This window comes from Puccinia triticina, chromosome 7A (assembly GCF_026914185.1).
Source record: "Puccinia triticina chromosome 7A, complete sequence".
NCBI classification, from domain to species: domain Eukaryota; kingdom Fungi; phylum Basidiomycota; class Pucciniomycetes; order Pucciniales; family Pucciniaceae; genus Puccinia; species Puccinia triticina.
In genome coordinates, this window is record NC_070564.1 from 4,832,608 (window position 1) to 4,853,220 (window position 20,613).

Genomic DNA, 20,613 nt, shown 5'->3' on the forward strand with positions numbered 1-20,613 from the left:
TTTTTGGAGTTTTTAAGTATTTTAAGAGGAACTCTGAAGAGGGAGATTATTGCTAGTGAGTGCGCAAGTATTAAAAAGGAAAATAGAATTCGGACAAGTCTTGGTTTAGAACAAAGAGTGGGGGATAGATTGTGATTGCTGATAGACGCAGACAGAGTTTTTTAGGCGATTAGGGGATTGGCTTGGTGCTGTCTGATGAATTCAAAATAGCAAATGGTGGTTGAAGTTAGTTCATTGGCCGAACCAAGAGGCTGCTTTTATAGCCAAGATTCTCTGTGCTTACAGGTACAAAGTCCGCAAGGACGAGCTTCCTTTCTCACTGATAAATCAGGGTTCAGGGTTTGATTGCGCCACATCCGGTAAAACAACGGCGTTTTGGGCTGAAACAACGCCTGCTAAAGCTGCGGTAACAAGGGATACGAGTTGCATCACATTAGTTTGGGACTTCAAACTGGTTTGTTCAGAGCTTGGTATTTCCCAAAGAGGAACACTCACAGCTGAGGAATCGGGTTGCTTCCGAATCCGTAATCTGACATCCTGTCTGTCAGTGTTTGAGTGGGGCTGAGTCCCGAGATACCCCAGTTCTTGGTCTGGAGTGCCGACCTTTCCAACTCTGATACTGACCAGCCTGTCATTGTCCGACCTCCGCCCGCAGAAGACACCAAAGCGCCCTCCTCTCCGTTGGTCTTTGATTGAGGCCAAGTCTGGAGATGGTCCAGTTCCTGGTCTGGGGTGCCAACTTCTCCAACTCGGATACTGACCAGCCTGCCGTCGTCCAACCTCCTCCCGCAGAATACATAAGACTAAAAAGATAACGGAAGACGGATGGCACCTACAACAAGATGTGTGCCGCGCCTGCGAGCACGGGCGTCCTGGGACCCCTGATTGAAGAGGCGATGGGCCAGGCAGCCTTTGACACTGCCAAGGCCATTCAATGCTCCGCTGAAGGCTTCCCCTCCTCTGGCTCTACAGATTCAGTCTTGCTCGCCAACCTCCGCCCTTTCTCCCGCGGGCCTAACTGCATGCCCTTGTTCCCCTCCTCAAGCCCCTCCTTCAGCCCCAGACTCATGTACCTTAATATATCCTCTGAGCGCACTAAACCGAGGAAGACCAAACCTTCTTTGCAGACAAACTGCTCCATTGGCGAGGACGCAGCCTCAAGCCTAGCCATCCCACCTTGTCTGATAACTGCCCGCTGACTTTTTCTTTCTGCCCCCCTTTTTTCTGATATCCCTGTTGTCCTGGTTTGTATACAGCTTTATTTGCAGGGTTTTTGTCTTACTTTGGAATGCAAATTCAGCGACCACAAATCTAGCAGTTCTTGTGCGTGCCTTCTGTCCCCTCATCCCACCGCATCCCGCAACAAAAATACCATCTGTTTCATTTGAGTAGTTTTTTGAAACACTATTTGAAGGGCGTGAGCAAGTCTGAAATCCTGCACTTGATCCTTGAACTGAGCTTGGACAACATGTTCCCAGCAGCCTTGGAGAAGCAGAAGGCGCTTGAGTTGCGCTTGTTGACAGACCATCCTGCAACAAAAACACCATCTGTTTCATTTGAGTAGGTTTGTGAAACACTATTTGAAGGGCGTGAGCAAGTTTGAAATCCTACACTTGATCCTTGAATTGAGCTTGGACATCATGTGCCCAGCAGCCTTGGAGAAGCAGAAGGCGCTTCAGTTGCGCTTGTTGACGGACAATTTCCCATTCCTAGCCAAAGCAGTAGGCCAACAGCAGTAGAAGAAGGAGTGGTTGCGTGATTTCTGCCTCCTGCTCTCCACAGGCGCCGCCGCCACCGACAGCCCAGTCTGACCAAGCTCACACACATGTATTGGAGTTTGACTACAGAGATGGGGATGCATAGGGAATACTTTAGGCCCCAATCAGTTCTGCAATTGAGCTTGTCTGTCATTCTCCTGTAGAGATGACTGAGGGTGGTTGGGATACAGATGGGGCAGTCTTGAATTCTGATTTTCAAAGGTGTCTCTCAAACTGGAAAAATATGCTTGAGATATTTTTGATGTGGAACAGCAAGCCCAGTAAGGCTTAAAATGTCAACAGGAGCAGCTGAACAAATTGATTTTCATGGCCAATCTAAGAGCTTAGAACTTAAAATCAATGTGTTGGATGATCATGGAGCTATAGCCTTGGTCATCCCTTGGTATTCCCTGTCTTTTTCAATTCTTGAGGCCTGGCTGTGGCTGATCAGAAACACTAATCATTGGCACCAAGGTCTTAAACTTGACCCCTTGGACTTCCAAGCACGTCCTCTTCAACAAGTGTTGCTTGAGCCCTGTGGTTTGTAAAAATAGTGTTCCAACACCTTATATTGGTTTCATAATCTTTAATAACAAAGAATAAGAATCATATCAAGGGAGCACCCAGGGAGCCACAAGGTAGAATTGGACAATTGGGAATATGCTTGGCAGATGAACATGATATGATAGTGGAAAAGCAAGATTCCCTGCATGTGCAGGTCAGCACAATTTTCCATTCTCCATCTTTGAATTCACACCTAGCCCAGGGCCAAGGCCATTAGTTTGAGACAAGATAAATACCAACATGCACATTGCAGATTTTGTTTTGTTTCTTGAATTTTACTGTCAAAGTTTCTTTCACTACTGTTCCCTTTGCTTTTAATGGAAAACTGGGAACAAATGCCATACATATTGATTATTAAAATGGCATGTGCTGAAATATCAACAGGATGCTCTGCTAACAGAACATCAATTAGGTACATAGAAAGACACTGCAACAGTTATGATTCAGCTAAATTGGAATTGCAGGTTTCACAAACTTGAATGCTGTAAAAGGTATCTTAAGAGATTTGCAAATGCTTGGAGTGTAAGTTAAATAGATATGAAGAAATCCAGAACCCAACCCTACATGCAAAGCAGTGAATGCTTCCTGACCATTTTAAATGCTTTGCCACATGGCACAAATCTAATTCTACACCTTGAAATTGACATACTTCATTCTGGTAAAAAACTTTCAATTCACTGGTGCCTATACACTTGCAGCGGCGAAGCCGCCTTGGCCTCTAGTAATACAAATAAATTGCCCACAGCCAAGCCTGGTTCACGTGTACACCTCAGGATACTCCCATAGGGAGAAAAGGACTTAGTGGTTGCGTCCACTGAAGTCCCCTCTATAAATAGAGGCCTATTTGGCCCTCAGGAAAAGATCCCCAAGACCATTCACCGCCCATAAACTGTAAGTTTGCCGTGAATATTCTCCTCTGCTACTACTGTAGCCCCTTTTCCTTTAAAACCATCCCCAGCACGTAAAATCCACTGGATTAAAGCCTTTAAATCATCAAAAATCCCTCATTAGCATATTTAAAGATTTATCCTTATAAGTAGTTGCCGTAAGACCTCCACCTCTGTCAAGCATCCAATCAGTTTAAGCGCTTACCACCTACTTTTACGCCAAATTGATTTCCATGTAATTAATAATTACATAATTAATCCTTCCTCTGTTACAGAGAGTTTAAACCCTTGTAGTGGCCATATTTGCCACGTAACAAGCTTGGTAATTTAAATCACCAACTAGAGGCCAAGGCGGCTGCGCCGCTGCAGAGCCATGGTATCAGCTCCAGCCCAGCATCCCTCCAGGCCGCTCCACCACCGGAGCGCAAACATCCGGAAGCCCAGTGACGCAGTTCTTACCAACGCAGTCTGCTAACCCAACGCGCTTCGTGCCCCAAAAGCCAACCAGCTTCCAGCAAGGCAAAAACTGGCAATTGAGGGAAGTGCTCCATATGGTCTACCATAAGAATGTCAATTCCCAAATTCACATTTGGCGGGTTCACCGACTTGCCGGAAAATCCTGAATCTCCATTGAAAAAGGAAATTCATCTTAACTCATATAAATCCCAAATGCATGATAAGTCGGAGGTCAACACTGTTTCGAGTAAATATTAATACCCATTTTTGGATACGGGGCCCATCATGACCTCAAGATTTGATGAGTAACACTTGCTTTCAGTCTCACTGAAACCCAAATAATCTTACAGTTTGCTACATTACTGACCACTATCCAAAAGATTTCCCACACCAGCTGCGTCACAACTCGCAGGTCAAATGTCACTAACCGCCTATTGAGTACTAACAAGGGCAAGTAACAGCCATCGCCGCAAACTCAGGTTGCGGATTTAGTTTGATATCACGAAAAGATTAACATGATAATGGATTCGCCAACCTCCCAAGACTCAACGGTAGAATTTCTGGGATGTTAAATTTATAATTGTAGACGTCAAATGATTCAGACGCTGCGGAGAATTCCCTCCAAGAAACTATTCAGTACTGTATTACAGTCAACAGGAAGAGAGCAAGCTCTGCTCAGAAATCACCGTCGTGGATAACAGTATAAAATGTGACCGGCCACCAATTAGTAAACAAGTTCATTGAATTCATGGTTTATTGATTTGTCCGGTCAAAAACTAACAGCTGGCATGAGTATAAGTGGTGAAAACAATCAACTACAACAGGGAGCTCACATTTATCACGAGTTCGCCAGTAGTCCAACTTATTCCGTCGAGCTCGCCAGCAAAAGAAGCCCAAGAGCCTGTTCCCAAATTGTCCATCGTTGACAAATCACATTGCGTAGTTTCAATCAAATAACGCGCTTGCAGAAAGTGATTATCACCGGACTAAACAGCAAGTTAGATGACTTTGTCACGCCAAGTTAACGCAATGACTCACAGTTGACTGATGAGACATAGTAACATCGCGGATGAACCCCCCGCCTTCCCACTTCAATTGATAAGCTCGTACAGAAAGCACCGTACCAACCGCCTTGATGATGACCGGAGGCCAATTTGACACTCATATTCCATTTGGGTATTTGCATACGCAATGTCAACGCACATGAAGTTGGGTAGTACTTGACCGGTATAACAGGCAATTTCACCTGATATAGCGTACGTCCTGCGCGCCTTCATTTTTGGCTTAGTCTCAGATGCCACGCGGAGGAAAACCCCATATATACCCCCATGGGTGAGATGGAGGCCGGAGCACGACCGGTCAAATTGAGGTCAAGTGTGATAGCTCCAATGATGAGAAGGAAGTTTTATAAGCAGATGAGTAGGAGTGCGAGGTGAGGGGCGGGGGTGTATTTGTACCTTAAATCATGGTTACACCTCCAGCATTAGTCGTGCGCTTGGCTACTTTGCTTGTTACTGAAACTCGCTGGGCTGACATGACTTGCCTGGTTCTGGCTGGAGTTTGGTTGGTTAGGGCGTTTGGCGAGTTGGGAATGGCTGGCGGTTCAGGCAAATGAAGGGTGCATGTTGTCTATTTGGGCCAATTTGGTTGGTATAGGTCATAGTCAACTCAACGTACCAGGCCAGAACTCAATGGAAGACGGCGGCCGAGGCGGTAGAATTTATTGTAGCTGTTACGGGCATGCGGGAACCGTGCAGAATGATCAGACGCTTGATTTGATGGCCGGTGTGGTTGCATGACTTTGAGTTGGGTGTTGTGTAGTCAAGTTTGCTTGTGTATTGTACCTGGTGTTGAACGCGGCCAACCTGGGGATTGGATTGCGTCGCCAGGGTATATTGGTATTTTGAGGGCGGGGTATTCGCAGCAGGAATGGTTGCCTTGGCAGTGTTTGGGGGTGTGATAATGTGGGGACGGTGAGACTGGGTGGTTGGCAGATATAAAAGGTCGTTGGTTGTGTTGGGTAGCTTCGGCAGGTGACTCCCTCGCTGCATTTCCAGCAGTGGGTCATGCTCAAGCCCCTCCGCCGTCGCAATTGCGCGGCTTGAGGGGCTTTCCCTCTCTGCATTTCCAGCAGGGGTTCATGCTCAAGCCCCTCCGCCGTCGCAATTGCGCGGTTTGAGGGGCTTTCCCTTGCTGCATTTCCAGCAGGGGGTCATGCTCAAGCCCCTCCTCCGTTGCATTTGCCCGGTTTGAGGAGATTGCCCTTGCCGCATTTCCAGCAGGGGGTCATGCTCAAAACCCCTCCGCCGTTGCGTTTGCGCGGTTTGAGGGTCTATACATTTGTTGGCCCCCCTTTGCAATTGCTCTTGCGGCGCGCTGGGGTTCAACCGCCCAGTACTTTAAGCCTTGCTAGCCGGGGATGGGTGCTGGGCTTGTGTCTATGGAGGCTTGGTTTTGGAAGGAGACCCATTGTTTGGATTTTGTAATGCTTGCAGGGGAAACCCTTGATCTTTTTTTTCGTGATTGGCTGTCTTTAGTAAACTTGGATGTTTACATCAGCACAGTTATAGTGCTAGGGCCCAAAACCCTTATTTTGACGGGTTTTTTGCCCTAAGCTTCATAAACAGAGCTGTCAACAGCAGTGATTTTCTGTTCTGGGCTGAGTCCGAGCTTTCCGGTACAGTCTGCTTCCTGGACAAAGTACGGGTAATGCGAGGTCAGGTTGTAAAGAATCCGCCTGAAGACTTCCTTGTTGAGTTGAAACCGTCAAGAAAAGTCCTTGTCGCTATACCTAGCAGCAGTGTCAATAATGATCAGCATTGTCTTCCATACAATGAACATGAAAAAAATTTCATTATCATACCTTGCATTCTTGTTAAGGTAACACTTCAACAAGAATTAAATTTCCCAAAAAAAATACTCAAAGTTTGAGGTTGGGAAAATCATTGAAAAAAAATCACTCCGTACTGATAAAAAATGCAAACTGAGCGTGCTCAGCCAAAAAAATAAAAATGTGTCAGACTGAGTAAAAAACAAGGGTCAGCCTAAATGCACTCCAAACTTTTACTTCATGCACTCCAAATTTTTGGCTTTGGGGGGCCAGCACTCCAAAAAAGTTGGAGTGCCTTGATTTTGTACTCCCAAAACATGGAGTTCCCAGATGGGCACTCCATGTTTATTGGAGTACACAACTGGGTACTCCAAAATTGACCAAAATAGGGGAGTGCAGCTAGATGCACTCCAAAAAAAATGGAGTGCAAGCCCAAGCACTCCACCTTTTCAGTGGAGGATTTTGGCTTTGCACTCCAGCTGGCAAATACCAAATGGAGTGCATTGGGGTGCACTCCAATGTCTCCTTTTTTTGGAGTGCCCACAATCACACCTCTCAATGACCGGTCTGGACCGGTCATCAAGGGGCACACAACCGGTCATCCAGAGGACTCATACCTCTTGATGACCAGCGCGGACCGGTCATCAGTCACACCTCTCGATGACCGGTGTGTACCGGTCATTGAGGGGAGGTGCTACTCTCGATGACCGGTCTGACCGGTCATCAAGAGGTGTGAGTCCCCTCAATGACCGGTCTGACCGGTCATCAAGGAATGTGACTCACCTTGATGACCGGTCATCACCGGTCATTGAGAGGTGTTATTACCCTTGATGACCGGTCTGACCGGTCATTGTGAGATGGGACTCACCTCGATGGCCGGTGATGACTGGTCATCAAGAGGTGTTGTTACCCTCAATGACCGGACTGACCGATCATTGAGAGGTGTGAGCCCTCTCCATGACCGGTGATGACCGGTCATTGAGAGGAGGTGTTATTAGCCTCAATGACCGGTGGTGACCAATCATCAAGGTGTGAGTCCCCTTGATGACCGGTCTGTGCCGGTCATCGGGAGGTGTGACCGGTCCGCGCCGGTCATCAAGAGGTGTGAGTCCCCTCGGTGACCGGCACAGACCGGTCATCAAGAGGAGATGTTACTCCCCTGGATGACCGGCACAGACCGGTCATCAAGAGGAGATGTTACTCCCCTCAATGACCGGCACAGACCGGTCATCGAGAGGTGTGATTTCCCTCAATGACTGGCGGTCCGGTACAGACCGGTCATTGAGAGGAGATGTTAATCCGCTCAATGCCGGTCTGTACCGGTCATGGATATCAGGAGGATCAAGTGGGGTGTGTTTGTACATAGCCCAGTTGAAGTTGTAGGCACTCCAGCTCTGGCTGGAGTGCACAGTACTGCACTCCCCTTTTGAGGAGGAGAAATATCAGGAATGGAGTGCTAGGGGAATGCACTCCAATCTGATGGAGTGAGACTCATGGGCACTCATTACATTTCCTGGCCACTGGAGTCCTTTGTGGTGCACTCCAAAGATTCTTGAGTCCCCGGTTCTGCACTCCAATCAAGTTGGAGTACTCTAGTCTGTACTCCAACAATCATTGGAGTGCACACTCCATACACTCACTTTTGGAGTGCTTTTGGGATTTTTTTGGAGTGCATTTAGGCTGACCCAAAAGCAATGGGGCACATTTTTGGGGTGATTTGTTGGATGGACCTGCACAAGGCCCACATGGGCCCCTAACAGGCCTGTTGGGCCCATTGAAAAAGTAGTATTTGTTTGGAATTCCAATGCTCTGCTAAAATGTGAAATGGGTCAAACTGAATAAAAAACATGGGGGTAAATTTTTGGGGAGACTTTTTGGACGGGCCTGAATGAGGCCCACATGGCCCCCGCAAAGCCCACTGGGCCCATGGAAAGAGTAGCCTTGGTCAAGAATGCCTATGCTCAGTGAAGAAACAAAAATGTGTCAACCTGAGTAAAAAACATGGGGCCACACTTTTGGGGAGGTCTTATTGACAGACCTGCATCAGGCCCGTCAGGGCCCACCCAAAGCTGGTTAGGCCAACCCAGAAGTATTCTTGGTTAAGAATGCCCATATGATGTTTCAGAACAGCACCAATTGACCACTAATGAACAGAAGATATTGAAGGGTTTCTGACATCTGTATGACATTTGTGCACTCACAGAATGTATTTCCAGGCCCTTTCCTTTTCCTTGGAACCCTTTTGGCCCGTACGGGCCTGCTGCAGGCCTGTCCAAAAAGCCTCCCCAACAATGTGCCCCTAGGGTTTTTACTCAGTCGGACACATTTTATTTCTTAGCTGAGCATATGCTTTCTTAGCCAAGGCTACTCTTTAAATGGGCCCAGTGGGCTTTGTGGGGGCCATGTGGGCCTCATTCAGGCCCGTCCAAAAAATCTCCCCAAAAATGTACCCCCATGTTTTTTATTCAGTTTGACCCATTTCACATTTTAGCAGAGCATTGGAATTCCAAACAAATACTACTTTTTCAATGGGCCCAACGGGCCTTTTAGGGGCCCATGTGGGCCTTGTGCAGGCCTGTCCAACAAGTCACCCCAAAAATGTGCCCCATTGTTTTTTACTCAGTCTGACACATTTTTATTTTTTGGCTGAGCGCGCTCAGTTTGCATTTTTTTTCAGTACAGAGTGATTTTTTTTCAATGATTTTCCCAAACTTAAACTTTGAGTATTTTTTTTGGGAAATTTAATTATCCTTGAAGTGTAATCAGCCATGAGCTTATTGTGGAAATCATATCAGTCACGGTCAATGTTTGGCCTTTGTCTGGTGGTTTCTTCAACTTCTTCAACTTCTCCATCCAAGTCAGAATCAAGTTCATCAATGAGGGTTCAGACTGTTTCTGCGTCATTGAGGAGATCTTGAATCATCTGCCAAACAAGCTGGAGATGATGTTGTATTGATGAGCTTTCTTCTCTTTTGTCCATGGAGGTAGGGAGCCGGTGGAATTGATTGATGCGGGTGCAAGTGTTAGACTAGATTAGCTTTTTGATTTGTGGAGATGATCTCAGCCAATGCGGTTGACCATCTGGATTAGCGCTAGTCCGGGCTAAACCTGGAGGTTTAACCTAGCCTAATCCTAGCACCCGATGCGGATGCTCTGATTTTTTGAATTGTACGGCAGTGGCCGCTGATTTCGCCGCATTGCGTCAAGGAGCAAATGGGACTGCAGCTTCTTTCTTCAGATCAGTGGACGCCCCCTGCAGTGTGCGACGAGTTTTTTGCAGTTTGAAAATTAAATCCGTATATCTATTACTTCTGAGGGTTCTCATACCGTGCAGTCTCTCAAATTTACCCACTAACACGGCAAAGATTGCAGCCGGTGTAGCTAGAAGATTTATTCTCTTGCCATGACAGCTGCTGACAAAAGCTCAGCAATCTGATTGGCCTGGAGGGCCAAATGCTTAATTTGCCCAACAAACTCTGTCTGACAACTGCTTGGAAAAGACTGTCCAAGCAGTTAGTTTATACAGTGAATGTCCTAATGTGTAAAGCACTGACAGCAAAACTGGTAAGATTGGGAGTATCCTAGTTCAAATTCATGAAATTGCAATACACCTGTATTAATGTATTTACATTTTATGTGAGCTGAATTCTAGGAAGTCTCCAGAATGCCACTGGTGGTTTTCCACATTTCTATTTTCAGCCAGTGATACTCCAGCCTTTTTCAATGGTTATTTCAATCAAGCTTCAATACACAGTTACTTTGCACATTGCACATTGATGGTGCATGAAAGGGTATGATGTAATCATGTGGAGTTAAAATGGCAGCTACACTGGAGTGTGCCACATATCAACTGCTGGCAGCTTTTATAGGTTTTCTTTTAGTGAATACACTCTGAACTTGAGTTGAAATTCATTAATGTTCATCCAATTTTTCACTTGACATAACCATTATTCACCCCATCATTGTTTCAGCTGAGGTTTCTCATGCATGACACATGTGGTCAACTTGTTCCATCTTCTTGAGTTTTCTTAATTTTCTTGCTTTATATATTTGAAAAATAATGGTTTTAATAAGGATCTTTAAACCTTCCTTAATTGATTTCACTTTTTTTTAGCAAATTTAAAAAATATTTTGAAGTTTCAAGTTTATTCAGTTTCTTGTCACCTTTATAAACTTGAAGTATTCTCATGAAGTATTCTTCCACAATGGATAACTTGTTACAAAAATTTATGCTATATTTGATGATGTCATATAATGAATCATAGATCTTTTTATTATCATATCCAGTAGCAGTCATATTGGCAATCCTCCTGCCTCCCGGCAGATCTGAGTCAAAGTTTTGTTGGTGGTAGATCTTAGAATTTTGAGGTCTTTATTTTTTTGATCAACATATGATAGACAATATTTTGATGGGAGGTATTTGTTCCATTAACTCACTTGTAAAATTTCAGAGGATTGGCACAGGTAGTAGAAAAATGGTAATCAAAAACTTACTGGGGCGGGTTAAGTCACATACAGGAAGATTGAAATAGCAGTCTCCTGCCTGGGAAAGATTCCTCAGCTCTGATTGGTTGGTGGTACTTCATGGTAGGACAAATCATCAAGTTTAGCATGCAGTAGCATCAAATTGCAATTTTTTCAAAATGAACACTTACCTGCTGTTGTGGTAAGAACTCCAATCATACTCAAATACACCATATTTTGACTGACATTCCCAGGCCAAAGTTGTCAAAAACTTTGAAGAATATCCATACTTTGATTCAACCAAAGAAGCATGATAGATGGTTGGATCATATCCATTTCCATTTTTCTCTGCCCTGACAATGTTCATCATTCTATAATATTTCATGTTTTTTTTGGTTTAGTTCATGGGATAGATACTCTTGTTTTAGGTGATTTGAGGCAGTGATTAGTGCAAATGAACATTCATACTCACATGTCATCTTCCCCACAGTATGATAGCTTGTCAGCATCATCAAAGGCCCCATTGACTCCTGAGTAGATACAAGGATCCTGACGAGGCAGAATTAATCAGTAGTTTTGTAAGCGGATTGACCAATCTAATCTCCTAGAATATTTCTCTAGAAGAATTACTACATACACTACCGCGGACAATGAAGGCATTCTGAAGAGATCAAAAGCATGCCCCTTTCATCAAATTAAGAAACATGTCCCTCAAAATTGGCAAATTTCTCCTCACCTGGACTCTCCAGAACTTCGCCAATGATTTCAATTTCAAAGCAAGCTCCAACTCTCTTTGTAATTTGTTCTGGAAATTAGACGGTACCTCGTTGAGAAAACTTCCATCGCGATTTATCCCGGCAAGACCCTCAAGATTACTGATTGGTGAATTTATGACATTTTGGGTGATATTGGAGATAGTTGAATGGACCGCTCGTTGAGCTTGAGCCATCATCGTCGCTATGTTTGCTCCCTGTAGTAGAATGCGGAACATACATAAGCGTGAATCTTTGATGCTAAATAACACCAGCGAGCTGGATACTTACCCTTGTGAAACGATCCTCACCAGTTCCAACAAATATGACCGAGTTTATAAAAGCAAACGAAGTAGAGACATACAACCCCCCTGCAAATGAAACCCATGCAATTTCTCCCCAGGAGGCAAACATTGTACTGGTAATCGGAGCCCAGGAATTAAATATACATCCCGGGAAGCAGGTCACCCAAGTGGTGACAAGCCCCACATAAGACGCCTGGAAGAGTGGGAAAAATGATGGTACTTCCAATCAAAATTTGTTGAAATGAAGAGGATACAAAAAAAAAATTACCGCAGTCTTATACACCCTAGTCGGATCTTTTTCGAAGTCGATCAACTGAGCCACATTCAAAGATAATAATCAAGTTAAACTATAGGCGGGTTTTATAATGGCATTGAATAATTGGATTTACCATCTCAGGTATGATACCTATAACACATACCATTTCAGCTTTTAATTCTGTAAAAATCCGCAAAGATGGCTCATACCTGACATTGTTCCAAAGCTGAGGGATGATGAATTGTAGTTTAACAGCAGATATTTGAAGATGTTAGAAAATAAATCAAGAGAAGCTGCCACCGTTTGCATACACGCGCAGATTGAGGAAGCTGAAACCCACTGACGCGTAACCGGCAGAATCATACAGACTGTTGACAAATGAGTTCCAATTCTGAGCTGCCACAAGCGCATACCAATCTCGACCTTTCACGGCTTCACACAGCTGGAGGTAGTTCCCCCCCCACGAATAAGTAAGCTTCATTCAGCCTCATGTGATTTTCTAAATATTTTTTTCTCATCTGCGTTGACAATTCTGGACAGAAACTGACCTGGCCACTATGTGGATGCTCGCCAATCCCAGCTGAGAAATCTGTCGCGCCCACATGACTGGCGTACTCCTGAGAAGTTACCCCACATCGGAGTGCATAAGAAAGTCGTATTAATCAATTGGTTAGCTTTTTCGGAGTAACGAAGTGATGTTCTTGCATGGATTTTGTCAGGTATGAGGGGAGTGTTCTTTTTTTACCTGCAAAGTTATCTTTGATCCGCCGGGGTAATTGTCCAGATAATCATTCATTCGAAGTTGAGACCACAAAGCAGGTGTCAAGGGAATCTTATGGCAAGGCTCGTTGTCAATGTCGAATGCTGGCGGTCACAATCAAAATTGAAATTGAACCTCAGCTTTTCTGCGCAGAAACTAGTAGAAACCAATGTTGGCGAGAACTTAGATGAGATCTGCCCACCGCGAGCACCCCAAGTTCGTATCCTATTCTGTGTAACGTTGAGTCGCTTTTCACAGGATAACTCCCTAGTTAATATTAAAAGAGAAAGTAGGGCTCGTTTCCCTGCACGTGGGACGAGCATGATTTGAATGCAGTGAATTTATCTGTCTGTTGAACACTCTGATCACGACGAGTTGAGCCACACCAAATTTTGCGTGCAGAAAGTAGCTTTAAATTTAGAGGAACGAGTCAGGCTCGAAGCTTTCCTGCTCCAAATTATTTGACATGGCTCTGAGATTCACCGAAGTAATCTCAACTGGGACTCATGCTGTCGGATTGGAGGATGAAAGCTCGACGAAACACTTTGCCTCATGGCTGTCAAACAATGCAATCACGAGATCTGACCATCGAAAGGCGAGCAGCAATCCTTTTTTTACGATAATTATACGGAATAAGTTTCAACATTATATTCGAATGAGTTCTCTTGCCGAAAAATTCCAAAGGAGTGCCATCGGGCTCCTCTTTTTCTTGACGACCAGAAACGCGCCGCATCGACTGGATAGGACTTGTTTGATACTTTTGACTGCGCCCAAGAAGCTTCACTCTTTTCGTGTGGGCAATGCCGACGCAACCTACCCAGTGGCAAAACTTTGAGAGCATAAGAACCCAGCAACAGGGACCAGGCTTTGGATAAGATTGAATTTTCCATCATAAGACAGCGAGTCGTTGATGATGTGATCCGTTAGGCACAAGCAAGCGAGAGCGGTGACAACGGCAGGACGAGGCAAACCTATATGACAGATTGAAGAACTTCCTAGAACTTCCCGTCGGCTAGACCCACCAATTGAGATAGAAAGGCTAAACCTTACTTGCTGGTGAAAATTAATTGAGATTTTACCATCCAACAAGGTTTAGTGCCTCCCTCTACATTAAGCCATTCAGGTGACGGGAAGTCCTGCATTAGCAGAAAGGTGAAGGTAAGCATCAAGCAGGTACAAGTTGAGAAATTTTGATCACGATTTGACCAGCCAACAAGGTTTAGAGACAAGCGGGCAACGGGAAGTCCTCCTTGGAAATGCCAAAATGCCTTGCTAATCTATGATGTATTTTTTAGGCTATGATGTAACTTTTTGGGGACCTTTCATGAGCACTCAAATCATCTAAAGGTGATCAGGAACTGATTGATCCGTTGTTTCTATGAGCCTCTTGTAGGGGTTGAATCCCTTCACTGAGCTGATGACAGAGGAGTGGTGGAATGGGGCACAGAGGAGGAGTTCTAGGACCAAACTGGGGGCTTTGATTGCTAGGACTGACTAAGAGAGGAGAGAAACAGATCTCTCAGTTGAGGAAGAGAGAGAGGAGAGACAAGAAGAAAGGGGAAAGGACTTACCTGACTCAGAGAGGAGAGAAACAGATCTCTGCTGAGCCAGGGAAGAAAGGAGCTCAGACTACATACAAGGCTGTGACAGGGCAGGTTTCCATTGATGAAACCTTTGTAGAGACTGTAAAATGAAGATGTGTCTGGTGAGAGTCAATCTCACGACCTCAGCTATGCTGAGACACATACTGGAGTGCTGCCTTTACCAACTAGGCTACAGACGCTTGTGGCTGCCAGCTGGGTGGTTGGTTGGTAGTGCTCATGGGTTGATCCAACAGCCCTCCATACTGTGGTGATACATCATGGTAGCAGACTAACAGACAACTCAACAACCTTGTGAACCCCAAAAGAGGAGGGGGGTTTACAGTCTCCCCTCCTATAAAAGAAAAGAAAGCATAACAAGGATAGAACATGGGATGTGGAGGAGAGGGTACAGGAAATCTGAGAACTGGGAGGGTGGGTGCCAGAGTGGAGGATGAAATGGAAGGACATAGGGCTGGCGGGATAGCGAGCAGAATAGAAAAGGGACACCACAGGAGAGGGAAGATGAGTGGTGGGAAGGAAGGGTCATGAGCTGTATAGATGTTGTGGTAAGCCAATCCTGATCACATCAGAAAATCAGCAAGCATCAATCACTGCAGTATCACACACCTCAAAAGCCCTCAAGCCCCTCCCCCAGCAACATGTCAATCAGCACCAGGCCCCCAGAAAAGCACACCCAGTCACAGGATAATAGTAAATCCCCCTCCCCTTTCCAGATGGTAAAAAATGACCTTAAACATCCCACATGAAACATATGAATCCACAGGCTATTCTCCCCTCATGATATCACTCCTCCTTGTTATGAGCTGCGCCCGCGCGCCAGACTCATTCCAGGACATGTCTTGTAGTTACACATACATCTCACGCTCCTCACCATAAAGAGGAGCAGGGGGAAGATCCCATCTATTTCCCCATCTAGCTAGGATCACTGGACAGCCTCCCCACCCCGACAGACAGCCCATTACATCTTGCTAGATCCATACACAGGGAACAAGGCCGACAAAGAAAAACTGAACCAACAAACAACAAAAGAACAAAACAGAAAGACTACCAAACCCAAACACAAACAAACCCCCACAATGGACAACAACGCTGCAGCTCTCCGGGCCCGAGTTGAAGAGCTTGAGGCCTCCATCCAAGAAGAACAGAGCCTTCAACAAAGGGCCAAGGCCAAACTCGCAGCGGCTAGGGCAGGCATGTTTGTCCCGGCGGTAGTGCCCATCCTCCCAGGACAACCACAGAACGCTCCACAGGCTCCAGATGACGCCCCTGCAAAAGAACCCAAGGTTGGCCTCCCAGACAAGTACAACAGCACAAAGGGGCAAAAGGCGGAGGTTTATGTGACCCAGATTGGCTTATACGTGCTCTCCAATCCCCAAATGTTTCCCAACAACCGTAGCAAAGTAATTTTCTCCATCTCTTATTTGACCGGCCAAGCTAGCAAGTGGGCCCAACCGTTCACAACAAAGCTCTTTGCCGGGCAACCAGTCTTGTACCTCAAATTTGCCACAGCATTCCAGATGATGTATTACAACACCAAACGGAAAGCACTTCAACAGCTGAAGCAGGAAATTGGTAGCGCACTACACGTTCCAGTTCAACCAACACGCCTCTAACATGGGGTGGGAAATGTTGAAACTCATGAGCCAGTACCAGCAGGGGCTCAAGAAGCACGTTAGATTGGTGCTTGTCATCGCGCGGGCCCACTTCACAGCCCTCACCAACCTCAGAAAGCTGGCCCTGAAGATCAATAACAAAATCAACGGCGCCAACCACTACACGGGTGACCATAACCCTACCTCAACCAACCCTAACGCCATGGACATCTCGGCAATGAGGGGAGCGCTATCAAGCTTGGACAAGGCCACTATGATGTGGGCTGGACTGTTCTTCCATTGCGGCAACAAGGGTCATATTGCACGGTGTGGTGCGCTATCCGGTACACACAGTATCAAGATCAAAATTCGCGATGACGCACGGTTTGGCGTGCAGGTTTTCTTTTCCTCTATGTAGTTTGGTGTCCACTTTCTCAGTTTCTTTCTATCCTCTATTTCTACCCTTGTCTCCTGTTTTTTTTTCTTATCTGCGCGTGTTGGATGGTTTGGCTATGTGGTGGGTGGGTTTTGTCTGAGTTTGTTTGTCCTGTTTTGGTTTTGTTTTGGTTTTGTTTCTTTTTTTTTGTCTGCTTCTTCCTCTTCTTGTTTGTTGCGCGCGCGGGGCATAATGAGCTGTCCCGCAGCATGTCACAACCCCGGAGTCTGAGTTCAGTTTGAACTCAGATGATGGGGCGGCATGGGATTGACTCTGAACCAGAAAATCACATCAAAATTTTATCAATCACTTTATCAGCGCTCCCTGGGCGCCTTCTGAGCTTTATCCATCCCAACAATCGGGATACTATTTGATCACGCACATGGCGTTTTCCTTGTAGATCCTCATCCTTTCTGACCCCGCCTTCCGGCGCCCTTCGACAATCCCCCCCACATCCAAAACCTTCCTCATCCATCCCAGTTTTTCTCCCGTCCTCCCCTCAACTCACAACCCCGCCGACGCGCACTCAACACCGTCGTAAATCAAAACCCCCTCCACCACCCCCAAAAGCAAGGCAATGTGGGCTCATTGCCATGATCAAAACATTGATATTAGCTAAGAATCACTTGTATGATAGCCTTGAGTTGCACTGATATCACTACATTTGAATTCTGTTGATATGTTCAGTGTAGCACAAGGTTACAATCCATCAATGTGTTCTTGAAATTCCACTGCTTATTTTGAGCACTAAAGAATAATTTTTAGAAAAGTAAATTGTTGCCTTTACTCTATAAACTGGTAGATTATGTAGGCAAAGTAGACATGCCTTAAGGCTTGAATTCCCTTTATTTTTTTTTTGTAAATACATATTGATTTACTACAATACAAAAATTTGAAGCCAAGTGATGGTGTAAATCAAATTGACATGAACAAGCAAAAAAATGACAATCCAATCCAATCCAATCCAATCAATGATTGACTGGCCTAAAATGCTGGGACTTCTAGGTGAATATATCATCAAGACAGCCTGCTTCCAAAACATAAATAACACATAGAAGACATTCTCACAAAAAAGCAAAACATAACAATGAAAAAAGAATAAATAGTAAAATAAGTAATAAAATAAATAATACAATGAAACAAAATAATAATGACAATGACAAAATGGAATATATAGACTATCAAATAAATTATAAGATAGTTGAAGTAAAAAAAATTACAAGCAGGAAGGAATTAATGAAACCAAGAAACTCAACAAAATCAGCTAAAATCACAAATAATATCAACTTCTCAAAAAGTACACGTTACCTTCAAAAAATAAAACTTTCAAGTATCCCTCAGCAATTAGCAATTGATCTGAGGGGATATATGTATATATATCAATCAATTTCTTTAATTGTAAACATTGAGTGCAAAGTTATCATTTTCCAAATTAAAGTAATCACTTGTTTTAATTGCTCAGATTTTTAAAAAAAAGTATAAATAAATAAATACAGAGGATGTGTTATTTGACTTAGAATCCTGGAGGACTAATGGATGAATACAAGAGCAGATCAAAGACTCGACTCCTCTTCCCATTGAATTCAACTGGGGATTTTGGTGCGGAACCCACAAGACACTGTGTGGGTGACAGAGATGCAGCAAGATGAATGCCTTTGATCTTCCTTTTTTTCAAAGTCGAGATAAGAGAGGGATAAATTTGAGTTACATCTAAACTTCTCAAGCATAATGCACTACTGAATCTGGATGTCGAAGTTGAGGGAGGATTGCAACAAGCTTTCCTAGATTGGGTCAGTGTTTAGTTTGTACCTAGCGGTCTTTTTCAAGCAAATGTACAAAGTGTATGCATATACTTTCAAGTTCATGAGAATGCTTGACTTGTTTACTCTGGGAGTACATGCTGAGCTCACACACACAAGTAAGGGTCGAGATTGATTCAGCCAAGCAAAAAGATCCAAGCATCAATTTTCAACACAAATCTACAAGACTACGCTCAACCAAAGTTCAGTGCCCTTCCGAGACAGCCGATCCGAGTGCTTGATGCCACTTGCCACACAGCCAATGCATAAACTTGATTTGGATTGCCAGACAGTAGAGGTAAGTATATATCCGCTGTGCTTTGCTACACTCTTGTCATCTATGTATCCGTTATAATTACTAAACAGTAACCTTTTCCACTTTCTTCTTGAAACAAATGAACCCAGAGCAAGACACCCAACACACCAACTCGCAAAACCTCGAATGCCTTGGCACGATATCCGGTGATTGCATCATGGTCGATCGCCTTTGAGGATCCATCAAATACCCCAGCAGAACACAAGCGCTCCTTCAAAAAGGACCAGAAACCATCAAAGTTTTTACCTGGCCTGGCGCAGAGGTCGGTCATGTCAGCCGACCACTATCGGACGTTTTGAACAAGTTGCTTGTGGGCCCTACCGGCACGGTTTCAATGGAGCTGAATACCTTTTTAGGTCTTGAGAACCCCCCAAAGACATCGTACCCCACAGTCATTATGGATGCCACCGTTTTCGCTTCTCCCTCACCGACACCAACTCTGACCGTAATGTTGATGCTGTTCTCAGCTTCTGAACACTCCGCCGAGGTACTCCGGACATTTGAAGAGAGCGATCTGAAAGTCGAAATCATCGAAAGTTACTGCCCCGAAAAATGCTTAGGGGTTCCCCATGCTTTGCATGCCGAGGTTGGGCAACGTGCGGCACCTGGGAAATCGGTACCTGGCTGCAAAACACGGCTCTTGACGCACCAGCTACAAGCCATGGAGTTCATTCTGAAGTTGGAATCCCCCGAATCAACAACACTGTCAACGTTTTGGCGTTCATCGACCTGTCAGTGGCTGAGGCAAGCATTTCACCATACAGCAACTACCGGGAGAACGACCAAGCAAATTAATCACAACAGTCAAGGATCAATCCTTGCTGACGATATGGGGCTTGGAAAGACTTTAACTTCCCTAGCGCTAATTTTAACATCAATGAATGCCGCCGAATCCTTTGCTACAATGAAAGAGCGCAACACAAGGCACTTCAAGGATAATTAAATTTCCCAAAAAAAATACTCAAAGTTTGAGGTTGGTAAAATCATTGAAAAAAAATCACTCCATACTGAAAAAAAATGGGAACTGAGCGTGCTCAGCCAAAAAAATAAAAATGTGTCAGACTGAGTAAAAAACAACGGGCACATTTTTAGGGTGATTTGTTGGACGGGCCTGCACAAGGCCCGCATGGGCCCCTAACAGGCCTGTTGGGCCCATTGAAAAAGTAGTAATTGTTTGGAATTCCAATGCTCTACTAAAACGTGAAATGGGTCAAACTGAATAAAAAACATGGGGGTACATTTTTGAGGAGATTTTTTGGACGGGCCTGAATGAGGCCCACATGGCCCCCACAAAGCCCACTGGGCCCATTTAAAGAGTAGCCTTGGTTAAGAAAGCACATGCTCAGCTAAGAAATAAAAATGTGTCAGACTGAGTAAAAACCCTAGGGGCACATTGTTGGGGAGGCTTTCTGGACGGGCCTGCATCAGGCCCGTATGGGCCAACAGATTTCCAAGGGAAGGAAAGGGCCTGGACATACATTCTGTGAATGCACAAATGTCACACAGATGTCAGAAGCCCTTCAATATCTTCTGTTGATTAGTGGTCAATTGGTGCTGTTCTCAAACATCATATGGGCATTCTTAAGCAATACTACTTCTGAGTTGGCCAAACCAGCTTTGGGTGGGCCCTGACGGGCCTGATGCAGGTCTGTCAATAAGCCCTCCCCAAAAGTGTGGCCCCATGTTTTTTCCTCAGGTTGACACATCTTTGTTTTGTAGCTGAGCATAGGCATTCTTGACCAAGGCTACTCTTTCAATGGGCCCAGTGGGCTTTGTGGGGGCCATGTGGGCCTCATTCAGGCCCGTCCAAAACATCTTCCCAAAAATGTACCCCC

General features: G+C 44.9%; 4 protein-coding genes across 4 annotated transcripts; 2 read left to right on the top strand and 2 right to left on the bottom strand.

Moving 5' to 3' along the window:
- Positions 1-842: 842 nt before the first annotated feature.
- PtA15_7A526 (uncharacterized protein) lies at positions 843-1,199 on the top strand (the record flags this gene model as incomplete). The annotated part of the gene is made up of 1 exon (XM_053171141.1): positions 843-1,199. One exon carries the CDS (start codon positions 843-845, stop codon positions 1,197-1,199), a length of 357 nt encoding a protein of 118 aa, XP_053022352.1.
- A 3,280-nt stretch (positions 1,200-4,479) lies between these two features.
- PtA15_7A527 (uncharacterized protein) lies at positions 4,480-5,461 on the bottom strand (the record flags this gene model as incomplete). The annotated part of the gene is made up of 2 exons (XM_053171142.1): positions 4,480-4,650; positions 5,342-5,461. The coding sequence occupies 2 exons, from the start codon at positions 5,459-5,461 to the stop codon at positions 4,480-4,482; spliced, it is 291 nt and encodes a 96-aa protein (XP_053022353.1).
- A 5,326-nt stretch (positions 5,462-10,787) lies between these two features.
- Positions 10,788-12,978, bottom strand: PtA15_7A528 (uncharacterized protein; the record flags this gene model as incomplete). The annotated part of the gene is made up of 12 exons (XM_053171143.1): positions 10,788-10,864; positions 10,989-11,074; positions 11,150-11,329; positions 11,431-11,507; positions 11,596-11,619; positions 11,695-11,928; positions 12,002-12,208; positions 12,284-12,328; positions 12,405-12,480; positions 12,616-12,713; positions 12,820-12,888; positions 12,961-12,978. The coding sequence occupies 12 exons, from the start codon at positions 12,976-12,978 to the stop codon at positions 10,788-10,790; spliced, it is 1,191 nt and encodes a 396-aa protein (XP_053022354.1).
- A 5,746-nt stretch (positions 12,979-18,724) lies between these two features.
- On the top strand, positions 18,725-19,077 carry PtA15_7A529 (uncharacterized protein; the record flags this gene model as incomplete). The annotated part of the gene is made up of 2 exons (XM_053171144.1): positions 18,725-18,760; positions 18,868-19,077. 2 exons carry the CDS (start codon positions 18,725-18,727, stop codon positions 19,075-19,077), a joined length of 246 nt encoding a protein of 81 aa, XP_053022355.1.
- Positions 19,078-20,613: the final 1,536 nt, after the last annotated feature.